The sequence below is a fragment of the Oryctolagus cuniculus genome, chromosome 1, assembly GCF_964237555.1.
Source record: "Oryctolagus cuniculus chromosome 1, mOryCun1.1, whole genome shotgun sequence".
Taxonomy (NCBI): domain Eukaryota; kingdom Metazoa; phylum Chordata; class Mammalia; order Lagomorpha; family Leporidae; genus Oryctolagus; species Oryctolagus cuniculus.
The window spans coordinates 213665477-213678676 of record NC_091432.1 but is presented as its reverse complement, the minus strand read 5'-3'; the positions used below and the strand labels follow the sequence as shown (position 1 = coordinate 213678676).

General features: G+C 41.7%; 1 protein-coding gene across 14 annotated transcripts in view; it reads right to left on the bottom strand.

Annotated features, from left to right (window-relative positions):
* Positions 1–13200, bottom strand: part of PALM2AKAP2 (PALM2 and AKAP2 fusion) — a 595149-nt gene that overhangs the window by 187296 nt on the left and 394653 nt on the right. For 11 of the 14 annotated variants that reach the window (XM_051852170.2, XM_051852118.2, XM_070047110.1 and 8 more), the window contains 1 exon segment: positions 11027–11722. The exons of 2 other annotated variants lie outside the window; for them this stretch is intronic. In XM_051852170.2, coding sequence (XP_051708130.1) covers positions 11027–11722 — 696 coding nt within the window. 14 annotated transcript variants of the gene reach the window in all.

The window sequence follows — 13200 nt, the reverse complement described above, 5'->3', positions numbered from 1 at the left end:
CTTACATTTGGTTAGTCTGTAGGTAAAATTAAAACAACAAATAACACTAGATTGCACTGGTTTTTGATGACAAGCCTTGGGAAGAAGGATCCCTATTTCATCATTTCTTTGATGTCAAAGTGCTGTGTTGATCATTATTCTTGGTGAAATTAGGAAATGAATGTCAGAGAATATCACCATTGGGCCATATAACCTCAGCAATGTGATGAAAGACTAAGGGCTAGGAAGGGAGGGAGAATCACATTTACATTTAAATAGATATGGGCTTTGCTTTTTGTTATTTTTACTAAGAAGGACCTGAAGACCCAGAACTATTCAATTGTTGACTACAAATTTTTGGTTTATTTTCCCAGGAATGATACTTGTTTTTACTATGAATCACGATTGCACAGAGTTCCTTAAAACAAGACATTGCTCATTAAACCTAAGAAGGACAGACAAGAAGAATCTATCGACTATAAACTGTCATAGGAAATGGATTTTTTTTTCACTTGAGCTATAAGTGAACCCACCAGCTTTGTGATAATCTACTATATGCAAGTCATGTGAGTTGTTCCAAAGCAAAAGCACCAGATTCTGACATTGGCTTTCTGCTTGTAGCCATTTAAAACTAAAAATACCTCTAACAGATTCAAATCCAAACACAGTGCAAAGGCTCATTCTTCCAAAGAGTTCAAGAGACTTTATCTTTTGTTCTGCTTCTGCCATTACTTTGCTATGAGCAAATCCCACCTCCACCCAGGACTCATTGGACCGAGCCATAAAATGGGATGAGAGTCAGACACTCAAATGCCAAAAAGGGCCAGGCAGGTGACATAAACAAAGGGATCTGGGCTGAGTAAGATGACAGGCAGCACGGTGGCCATGGTGAACAATATGGCATGGCTCCTCTGAGAGTAACAGCCACTAACAGCTCCAGGCAATTGCCAATCAGGAAAAGAGAATTTGAGCTACCAAGACAAATTGGAAATCTTTCAAAATCAAACTTCTTTTCATATATTATTACCAGCAATGAATAGAAATGATTTTTAAATGTGTGCAGGTAAGTGAGCATAACTGTGGGGGCAGATTCAGCCCGTGCATAACCACACAATGATTTCTGTCATACACAGTCTCTTAGAGATCCTGTAGCCTTAACTTCTACGTGGCAAATCTTTCTATACTGTCCATAAAGTGGCCAAGTTGGCACTGTGTAAAGCTGGAGAGCAGCTGGGGCTTGGAGGCTGTTGGGGAGACAGCGTGTTCTATTAGTGGCTACAGAGGTTGAGACTGCCTAGATCCAAACACATCTGCACAAGTCATAGGGCACACTGCCCCTGTTGGCAGGTAAGACACGAGTGAAATAATAATAATGCCATCAACAATAACAAAGCCACCTTGGTTTTCAATGATGGGTATGCCACTTCTAAACTTTCTAGAGTTGTTTTGTTTGAGTTGTTACCTATTTATTGATTTTTTTATGGACAGGAAAGGAAAAACTGTCAAAGAGAACAACAGAATTCCTAATGCATACACAAGAGAACAATTATGACTTTACTCTCTGCTTCTGCTTTGGTTAAGAAAGTGCTGCAGAGATACCTCCCAGCCTCCAGAGGGCAGTATCAATACAGAGCAGTTGCTTGAGTAGGTAAAGGTGCAAAATAAGAATTGGTGGTGTTTTATCTTTCTTAGTGTTTTTGTCTTTTCTTGTTCTGTATCCAGCCTCAAAGGAATCCCCACACCACTTCTGTGATATGGAACCTTCTGTGTGGCAGGAAGTAAAGAGAGGTAAACTTGGAATAAGCTTCCCTCCTCCCACCCCCACGCATCTCCACATCAATTTTTGGCTCTTCTACATTGGCTAAGGTCCCTACTATCTCTATAACTCAGTTTCTCAAGAAAAGAAGGGTAATAGCAATTATGACCTCAGTGTTGATGTAGGATTAAAGCAAACCTTATCTTCCCAGGGGGCATGTCTAGCCTACTTTGGGGGTACTAAAGAGTGTTCTCTTACAAAGTTCTAATTTTCTCATCTAAATTCTTCTACTGTAGAGTTCATCTGGTAATCTTTCACCTTCCATAATGGGAAATGATACCCAGAATAGAATCATTGGTTTGATTGGGATAGAATCATATGGAATTATCACACTTCAACATTATTGATCTACAATATGGCTATTCTGTGTGGTTCAATGTATACAAATGCAACCACAAACCCAAAGGAGGGCAAAGCAGCCTTTCTTTTTATACTGGCTCTGAAACACACCTAAAAAACTCATATTCTTTACAACAGAGAAAGGTGAGCTTTTTGGAAGGGGGACAGACATATTTTCATCACAAGTAAACTAACACTGGGTATCTACTTCCAGCATACACAGTGCTTTGCATAAACACAATCTCTTTGAACCTCACAACCACACTGGGGATATATATAAACACATAACTCTCCACAAGCTCCAAGGTTTGTCCCTATTGGTGTGGCCAAAGCTATGGGATGCATAATGTGCTGTCATGGTTCTAGCCTACATATTCACACACTAAAGAGTATTTTATTTAACATGGAGAACAATGTAAAGAAATATGAATCAGACACAACATAGTTCCACAAACACTCAGACCAAATGGTTGGGTACCTAGAACCACCACCCAGGTCAGGTACTCCCAGCAACACAAAGAGTGCCTAATAGACTGCTCTATCTTAAAAATTACCTTTCATGCATGAAGACATCCAAAAAATCCACCATAAAACCCCATCAGATGAGAATGCCCCAAATGGATTTCATCTACTCTACATCTTCAAAAAATACAATCTTCTGTGACACTTCTACAGGTGGTATCAAATCTGTTCTCTGTTCATTTTTTTCATACAACAAACTTTGGAGCTTTTTTTTTGAGAATCTACTATGTACCAGGTCTTATTTGAGGCCAGGGTGGGCAAACCACAAGCCCACGGGTTAACTTCAGCCCACTATAAGTGAAGAAGACCATATGCTTTCATTTATGTGTTGGATATGGCTACTTTTCAGCAGTGCTGAGTAGTTGGACTGAGATCATTTTGTCCACAAAGAAAACTATTTACTATGTGGCCATTACAGAATAATTGCTAACTCTCTCCCAGGTAAAGAAGGTATGGCAATGAACAAGAGAACCGAAGTCGCCATCTATCTCTGGATACCCCTTTTTAGAAGACTGCATTGGATGGTCCCTTATCACTTAACCCAAGGGGCAGCCCAAGTCTGACCTATGGGATCATAATCCAGGCTACACAGGTAGGGGCTTGCAAGGAAGAGGAAAAAGTGTGACAGGTGTGGAGAGAGAGTTGTAAGAGGGAGCTGGAGAGAGATGCTGGGAAATTGGATTAGTTAGTGTAGAAATCAGGCAGCTTCCAGCATTCCCACTGAGGTGTACCAAATCCCACGGGCCACACCCCCCATGCATCAGAATCACCTGGAGACATGATTAAAGTTGCAGGTTACTGGGCCCCACGTAGGAACCTGAATCTGGGCTCCAGAGGTATGGCTGAGCTTTCATGCTGTTAACATGGCATCCCCCAATGATTCTGAAGCATGCGCAAGTGTGAGAGACACCACGCCAGATTAGGGTTCAGTTTTAGTGAGTGGTTGAAGACGCTCCCAACACGGTCAAGCCCCAAGTGCACTCCCAGCAGGTGAGAAGGGGAAAAGAATAGGGCACAGACACACAAAGGTAGATGCAGCGAAAAGGCAGTTTATTGTCTATTAATACTGTACAGAGGAACAGAGAGAAGCTACAAGTACAGCATCAGTTGTTGCTGGCAGTGTTTTCTCAGAAGTCAGTTTTTGTTTTGATTTTCATCTGAAGGAAACAGGACCGTCAAAGTACACTTCAGGTTACAAAGTACAGCAGCTAGCCCAGCAAGTCTAATTCAGAGGAGACACAACAGACTCCCACCCCCCGCCCCCACCACCCAACCACAAATGGGTGTATGTACAGAGATGTCACTCACCCCAAGTGAGCTGCTAAAGCTGAAAATTCCAACAACAACCTACATTCACGGAAAAGCTGCATCAGACACAACATTTTCTGGAACCCCTGTATGATTTCACCTCTCCTAAGTCAGGAGCATGAGAGGAAAAAAGAATGTTCCAGAACCCTGTCAAGGATAAGAACTCTTCCCACTCACCAGAACAGGATATCACAGAATTAATCGGAGCTATATGCCAAATAAGTTCAGGTCAGGCATTGCCTGGTGGCCTCTTGGTGTGTAAAAGTGTGTTGTTGCAAAACCAAGTGGCTGGATTGCTCCCTGCCCACCTAACCTCAAAACTGAGGTTTCCTTAGTAATTGGACTAAATTGGCCCTCCCTCAGCACCTTCAGGCAATTAGATACTTCTTTCATTTTTGCAGTGGTCTCCATGATGGCAATGTACACAGCTAGGCTTGAGCTGGGTTTGTTGGAGGGATACTGTGATGAGGGCATGACAAATATTTCCATGGGAACCAGAAGAGTTAATTTTTCTGGAAATGGAGAGTGTTTATGACCTTGTCATGTAGGAATGAGGACCTTGAGCTGTTAGGGTAGGGAAGGATACTGCCTGCTAAGACAGTCAAACAGGAGTGGGCGTCAGAACGGACGCTGCAATTTGATCCATTCTGTCGGGCAGATAGAGAAACAGGTGGAGGTGAAGATCTTGGTGAAACTGAGTGTGATCAGGGTGGGAACACAGGAATTTGGCAGAAAATTGGAAAAAAAATTAAAAATTCTAAAAATTCATAATCTCTTTTATGGATGGATAACAACAATCTTTTCCCATCTCTACTCAACTCTGGAACTAAGACACAACTCCAGTGATAGGTACAAGGCCAAAAACACCTGGCAAGTTTTTGAATTGGTGGCTCATACATTTATGCATAGACTGAAAGTGGCCAATCCTTGTGACTCATCATTTCACAGGTATCACCAATATCACCAGAGTGAGTGGTCCCTTCACTGCAAATGCAGCAATTACTCCCTAAATATGTGGAAGAGTTGGACTTCAATCATTGCTAGGCTTGGTTTGCATTTACAATACCCATCTCCTTCCAAAAGACTATTAGTTTTGTATGTATTTTTGAAAGCTATCAAGTTTATCTGATGGCGGGTATAGAAAGGTTAATCTTTTAACCTCAGTCTGTTTGGAAACACTGGATTTCAAGCAATGGCAGTACATGGCCAGGTCAGAGGACCAAGATCTGGGAAGGTGCTGTACAATGCACCGAAAGTTACCATCATGGAATGGAGAAATAACTCAGTCAAGGGTGTTTTCAAACTGAAGCTCTATAATGCATATAGATTTCATTATAAAAATATTATTCCTTAAAAAATACATAAATGTAAAATATGCCTTTTCTCTAGCCACTCCTTCCTTCCATCCCTATCATGCTACTTATCCTAGACTACAATAAATGGACATAACCGCTTAGCTACGGCTCAATCGTACCATTGAGTCCACGTCTCTTGTTTTTTTTTTTTTTTTTTTTTTTTTCCAAGCAATGCCAATTGGGCTTAAACATATGCTCCCAGCCCCAGATGGGGGATCCACAAGTTTACTTTCCCCACAGTGGGACGCACTGTGAGGGAATGAGACTGAAAGAAGTCATGCGTTTTAGGTGGCCTGCCCCAGGAATGTCAGAGTGTGGTTTTGCAGGCTCAGATGGGAACACAAGTGTGTTCAGTTGGAAGAGGGGCAGAAGGAAGGCCCAAGCCATGCCCAATTTAGCCCTTCTGGGCACAGCTGCAAGGTTCTGCCTCAAGGCTCCTGGGATGAAATTCCCAGCTCTGAGGAAAGCTGGCAGGAGTAGGGAAGAGAATGTTGTGTTCATACAGCTTTGGAATACAACTGCGTTTTTTTCAAAGGACAGAAAGGAAAAACATAAACAGTGATGCTAAGGCAAACTGTCAAATGGCACATCAGAACTCTTTTTGTCATTCATTTTGTTAACATCACAAGGCAGGTACATTCTGTAAACATATATGCCATACAGTACATTAACCATAAGAACATGAAAAGGAAGCCACCCTGTACTTCTTTTCTTTCTGTATTTCTGTTCTTTCACACCAGAAGGACTGCCTGAAATCTAGGGAGAATGTTATGATTCATGAGATACACTTTGCTCTTGATAAAAATACAATGACTTGCAAAAAACAGCCCCAGGTGACTACTAAGAGGCAGTATGAAGGGAAGATGACCATTCACACCTCTACCTGTATAAACTTATAAAATAGTCACAAAATATAAAAAAGTCATTAATTTCAGGAAACATTTTGTCTTCCTGCTTAGTAAAAGATTAGAACATCGAAAAATTATTATTATTTTATTTTTTTACAAAAGTTAAGGCTGTCCAGATCTTTGCTGCAGAAAGTCTGCAGTCCCTAAAATTATAGATGATGTTTCCTCATTGACAGCAGGTGTTTTGTGCGATAATTCTGACCTTCTTATGTTAGACCAGAGGGGAGAGGGACAGAGGCCTACTTAAGTTATAGAAAAATTACCTGGGAGAAGTTGGTCTAAAGATCTCCAGGGAAATTTCCCTTTGAAATGTTCAGACTATGATTTTTATCCTATACCTTCCTACAAACAAACAGTAAATACTTTGGTATTTGTTGAAATGGGAGTTGTATTAAGAACTCTGCCGAAGGTATGAAAATACAGACATCTAACGGCATTGTGCTCCTACATAAAAGACCTCCTTTTCCTTAGAAAATGCAGGGAAGTTTTTCCGATAAAACCAGAGATACCCCATCTGCCTCATTACTTGAAGTTGTTTTGTGATCTACCCCAGTTACTCATGCTGTTGCTTTGTTAGACGATCCAACAGCTCAAGGGATAATTTCTGGTTTTATCCACCTACACGGATTCAGTGTTACCTTGATGAAGAAACTGAGGAGCTCCCAAAAGTTGCATATTTCTAAAGTTTCTGAAATCTATGTCTTAAATATGCTGAGAGTCTGTGGTTTCAATAACAAACATCCATGTTGCAAAAATACAACATGAAACTGCTTAACTTGGCATGGGTTTTGTTGTAACCTGACATCGAAGGAGATGAGAATATTTCTACAAGGAATAGACCCTTTATGCAGTGAACCTCTCCCGTCCATCCACTGATGAGCACAGATGACTAAGCGTCTAGATTTTAAGAACAAACAACAGAAATCCTCAGTACATTTTCTGCCTACGTGCATCTGTGTTTTAAACTGGGAGGGTGAATGCTTTTTCAAACAGGAAGACCTGATACAGTAATCTGAGTTTTGCCTCCATCATTGTATTTTCTCCTTGCTCTTTTGCTACCTATTGGTTCACTGAGAGTAAACAAAGGGCAATTTTCAAGGGTGTTCTGTGGTCCCTTGAAATGAAACTCTGTGGGAAGGGAAGAGAAATAAGCCATTTTTTCACATTCGGCCTCAACATTTCACTTCAGATATGGTAGTGTATCTCTAGGAAACTATACACACAAGTGTGTGTGTGTGTGTGTGTGTGTGTTCACTTCCTTCCATAAAAACATGACCCGAACCAAAATAATGTATTTTGTTTGCATGTAGAAAAGACATATTTATCACAAGGAAGTCAAATAAAATTACTAGGAAGGAGTCAAATCAAATCAACTCTAGAATTTGAGTCTTCTCAAAACCTTTGAATCATTTCAAGTTTGCTCAGGGAGCTTGGGCTTTTTGGGTTAGGCCAGAAGGGAATTCCCCAGCCCCTCTTCTACTCAACCCCCAATATTAAAGTGACATCACTGGACATTGTCAAATCACTGACAGGCAGTTATTTTTCCTTATATAAGGAAAATAATATAATTATGGGTAAAAGAGGTACAAGGTGGGGGGAAAAGTTTTCCTTAGTTTGTCTTATTGCACATTAAAAGAAAGAAAAAAAGGGTACAAAAGTCATCAAGAATTTTCAGGATATTTGGGGTTAAACTTTATCATTCTAATCATTTAAGGATCTTCAATTAAATGCCATTGAAAATCTACTTACAAGCAGATGAAATATTCCTCCTTTCCCTTTTTCTCCTCTATTTAAAAACTGCCCAACTATTAGCTAAAAAATATCATAGTTTTGCAACTTCATTACTGATTCTTTAATGAGTCTGGTTATGTAACTAAATGCTTTGCATTTTTGAAGGGGGTGATATCATACATGATAAAGTTTGTACAGAGAGAATGCCAACAACAGTAGGAAGACTGGCGGTCACAATCACAGCTCTGTCTACGTTTGCATTATCCAGGGTAGTTACCTGCTGCTGTGGGTGACATTACAGTCTCCAACCCTAAAACTGCTGGCTGAGCCTGAATTCCCCATTATGAAAGGAAAATAATGTGAACTATGCAAATATATTTGCATATTCAGACGAACCTTCATTTACTATGGCCACAGATAATTTGAACAAAAGGAGTGCACCTTACTTCAGAAACCATTAAATTGTAAACTGCAGTATTTAATAATAAAATAAGCAGAGCATCCTAATTCATTCAATGTGCTCATCATTGTTCTCCTTGATGCCCATAATTACTGATGAATGAGGGAGGGTTACCCACTGGTGATTTAGGTCTTAGGCTCAGTGCTGTAGTTAGGGGTGCAGATCATTTTGTTCATGAGTAATCAGCTCACTTATGGAAGAGTGTGGCTTTTCAGGAATTGCGCTATCCTGGAAGACACATTCTGTTTACCAACAGTAAGCCCAGGGATCCTAAGTCCCACCATTCCACTCACTAACTGTGCTTTTAAAAACTCATATTAAAGAGTTTTAATCCCCAAGAAAAAATATAAACCACGGTAAACTTTCAGATTGTTTCTTTCCTAAATAGATTATGAAAATAGATTGTCTAGAACAGTGAAATATTCTCCTATGTAGATAGGTTTGTCTGCATGTCATTTCAGTGACTGTTTGCATGATGCTTAAATGACCATTTATTGAGGAAAATTATGCTGAGAGTAGGGAGATTTGTAGGCATTAAAATCAAGTTTCTAGACAACAGGGCAGTTTTATTTCACTGCAGCTGTTTAGGTGAACCTGATGTTTCAAGAGAATTCCCTCACTCATTCAGAACCAAGCCACAGATGGGATCACTTGTTTTCTCTTCTTGAACTTTGTTGTTTACACATTGGTGATAAAATTATTCATTGGTGATAAAATTATTCATTCTGTGTTTGCTGAAAGTGTTACTAACTTTGAGAAACAAGCAAAATATGCCAAAGTCCCTTTCCAATTAGTATAAATATCATTTCAAGTCAAGAAATGAAAAAATAATAAATATAGCACTGACTTGAGCAAGATAAATTAGATGAATTTAGTTCGTTCTGTAATAAAAATCTCTCATGGTAACCTTCTTTCTCATTCACTTTCTACAGAAGTTAGACTTGATATAATGTATCATGTTACATGTTTTTTGGAACTCTTTGGGAACACAGATAATTTTCTGCATGATTTCCACAACTGACTCAACATCTGGGCAAGTAAGTTAAAATTAAGATAGCTCTTATGAAAATCAGTTAAAGTATGACATCTTTATTTCATTACTATATAATTATTATTTTACTCAACTCCTTCCCTTTGGTTTTACCATACACATGGCTGATGATTTTGGGGGCAGTGTTAATAATTGATTTCAAGCACTCTTTATTGTGTTCTAGATTAGAAAATACTCTTGACGTTTCAGAATCTCCAGAAGTTTAAAAAACAATCCTTTGAGACGTTCAGCCATCTGCCACTCAGCCAGTCTTTGAGGAATGGATGTAAGTACTTAACATTGAGAAGACAGGTCATTCTTCATCCTTTAACCTTTTTTTTTTTTTTTTTTTTTTTTTACATTTTTCAACTTTTCTCGAAGGGCAGTTAAACCTATCTGTGGAAGCTACCTGAAACATTCTCTTTCTCATGAGGACAGAAAGAAAAGGGTACAGAAGCGAGGCTCTATAATCACCCGGGCACGCGAGATGAAGAGTTAACGCATTACAGCACCATCCAGGATGAAGTGGAAGCATCGCAGCAACCACTGTAGGTCAGAAAAAAGCTATTTTAGAAATATGATCACTGCAGAGATACTCCTCAAAATGATCCCTTCATTGAAAATAGATTAACATGATCAGAAAAATCATGACAAAGAAAGCAATATAAAAATTTACATTTTTTTGAGAGAATAGAAACAAGGCTCATGGATTTGCCTGTCTACATTTGGAGATCACTACTGATGCTTAACACAAGGTTTTGTTTCATGTCCTTAGAAAATTTAAAATGGTGCTTCTTATAGAAAGGATTCATCGGTTAAACCATAGAAAGAGAGACAGCTCTGATGAGCAGGTTATGGGATCAGTCCTTACACTTCTGCCGTGATAAGCATTGGGTTCTTTGCTTTAACATCAATTTCATTTCCGTTTTCACAGAAGGAAAGCCAGAGATGCACAATACTGTAATCTGGAAGCTTAGGTAAGGCAGCTAAAAGCATCGCCCTCGATTGCACAGACTAAGGAAGGTCTGTTTTTGGCTACATTAGCAGCCTGCTAGAGCCAACAGCATTTTGCCACGCGAGATGTAAAAACAAAGATCCACAGCGAGGGAGGCAAGTGCTAAATCAGGGACGTGGCGGTGTGGGTTGTCTAGGTGATAGGAACAGGCTACGAAAGCAAAGCCCCCGGTGCCAATGGGTTCAAATCCAGTCAAGTGAATTAAGGCTACTAGAGAAGTGGCTGATCTGAAGAGTCCATTCCAATCGAGCAGTCGGGAATTGATTCGCTCTTGAAGACACAAGGAAAAGCTTAGAGGAAAAGCAAGTTCTTGGGAGGAAAAAAAAAGTGAAGCACACACATGCACGTGGTCTCTCAGGTGAGAAAAAAGGAAAACATGAGAGAGGTCAAAGCAATCCAACTGCAAGGCAAGGCAGGCGTTTGCTTCCAGTTCACAGTATTTGCAGTTAGTGGTACAGTGAGGTCTACGGGAGTGGTGGAGAGGACAGAGTCTGCCCGGAAGAAAGGGGGGGAAAGAAGTCACATGACAACACAGCATTGACAGCGCTTTTTCTTTTGGGTACCTGGGGCCGGCTCTGTAGCCAGGCTCTCTTCCTTCCCTTCTGGGGATGAGGGCTCTGTGGTGTCTGAGGCCGGCCTCCCAGACACAAGCTCTGCGGCGTTGCCGTCGATGGTGGACACGTCCGTCACTGTCTTCTCCCTCAGCGACTTCTCATCATCTTCGTCGATGAGGACCAATTCGGCCTTGATGGTTTCGTCATAGCCTAGCACCTTTTTAGTCTCTTCTTCATCCTCGATATTTTGGTAGCCCATAAAAATCATGGTGACGGGCTGATCCAAGTTGCCCTCCGGCCCTTCGGCACTGGGGGCTCGGGTCTGCTGCCCTGGGTTCCCAGACGCATGGTCTTTCCTAGATCTCTGGACCATTTCTAACTTGGCTTCTTTACAGAGCATGTGTTCCTTCGGGTGGCTGAGGCTCCCGTCGGCAATCACAGTCCTTTCGGCCAAGGGCCCTCCTTTCAAGCTTGATTGTCCCGCCTTCTGAATAAGCTCTTCAACATCCTTTGCACTTAACGCGTGCACTCCGTTTTCTACTATGGTGCCTCCTGAGTGCACCTCATACACTACTTTGGTACCGTCATCATAGACCTTGACTCCTCTCTGTTGGACCCCCTCTGGGCCAATGGTAGATGTAGAGAGAATCTTGGTCTCTCCTGTTTGTTTGTCTGTCTCCACATTAATTTCCATGGCGTACATAGCTTGAATGAAAACAAGAGAAAGGAAGTGCATGTTACAACAAAAAAAGCCAGTGAATGGTTAATTGCCAAACAGACAAAAAAATAAAAAAAATAAAAATAAAAAACGAGGCTCCATGCCCTTTCTATCCTAACCGCCAAGCATCTTGCATGTTAGAGTGAGGTGCACGTTGTGGACAGAGGTGATCATGTATGTGTCTCAACACAGCAGCTTAACAAGCACTGGGAAGACAGGTGTACAGAGACTGCCTCTCAACAACACTCATACTTTTAAGGAGCATCTGCTAACAGCTGGCCACAAAAGACATTAGATCGAGGTGTAAGGAATTACAGGGAGGCTGGCAATACGCAGGTTCACCTTCCTGGAGGGCTTCCTAGGCTGAGAGACAATTCTAAAGCCCTTGAAGAAGATGTGTCCCAGTTACGAAATCTTAAGAACTTTTCTTTATCGCACGTTCTCCCATTTTTTCCCCCTACATTTCCTTCAACTGCTAATGGACAACACACGCTGGTTTCCACGGGTGGAACAAGCCCAGCCTCCACTGAACTATAAAACCTTTGCAAAAGTTGAAAAGGGAGGAAACCATTCATCCTCTGTGCTCTGTGAGCACCTGTCACCTCGCTCAGTTTCTAAAACAAGAAGCCAGAAAAGAACGAGAGTAGCACCAGCCTACGGCACTGGACGCTGAGGATGTTGGCCACAGAAGGCTGTTTCCTTCTTCCACGCTCACAGTGCCACATCCTTGTGAGTCGGCCCCATCAGCTCTTCCCCATCTGTCTTCTTTCTGTTCCGCTGTCACTAGTGTGAGGCGCTCACGTCCCCTTCCCTAGATTCTGGGAAGAGATTCCTGCTGGAGAAAGGATGCTCCAGCCTCATGCTCTCCAATTCACCCCAACCCCATGGCCAGCTGGACATTCCCGAGCACCAGCTCTCTCCTGTCCTGTGGACTCCTGCAATACCTCGCACTTCCCAGCTGGTAGCCTCCCACGCTCCTTTTGAGGCACACACTCTGGATCAGAAGAAACTGGGTACAGACTTTTACCATAAAGCCACTGGCTCCAGGATCCCTCAAGCTGGATGACTCTCGGACACATTAACCTCAGCAGGTTCAAAAATGATGTCAACGTCTCTCAAAACTCTGCCATAGTCTTGTTGTTAAGTAACCCCAGCACCACTGCCTGAATTTGCAAGCCAAGAGCTGCAGAATCACACCTGGTTTGTCCTCCTTTTCCTGCTTTCTCACAGCCGAATTATCACTGACAGTAACCCATCCCCCTTCCGACATCACTCTCCATTTCTCAACTCCACCTCTGTCACCAGGGCCTGGTTCAGGCCCTCTTCCACGCTTGCCACAGCAGCCCTGTTTCTGATTTTACCTGACACTTTTTTCTTGCCACTGCAGTCCAAGGGACTTCAAACCACAGCTGGAAGGCCAAAGGCAGCCTGATGCCTGTTTCTGTAGGGCCAGAGGAGGTATTTG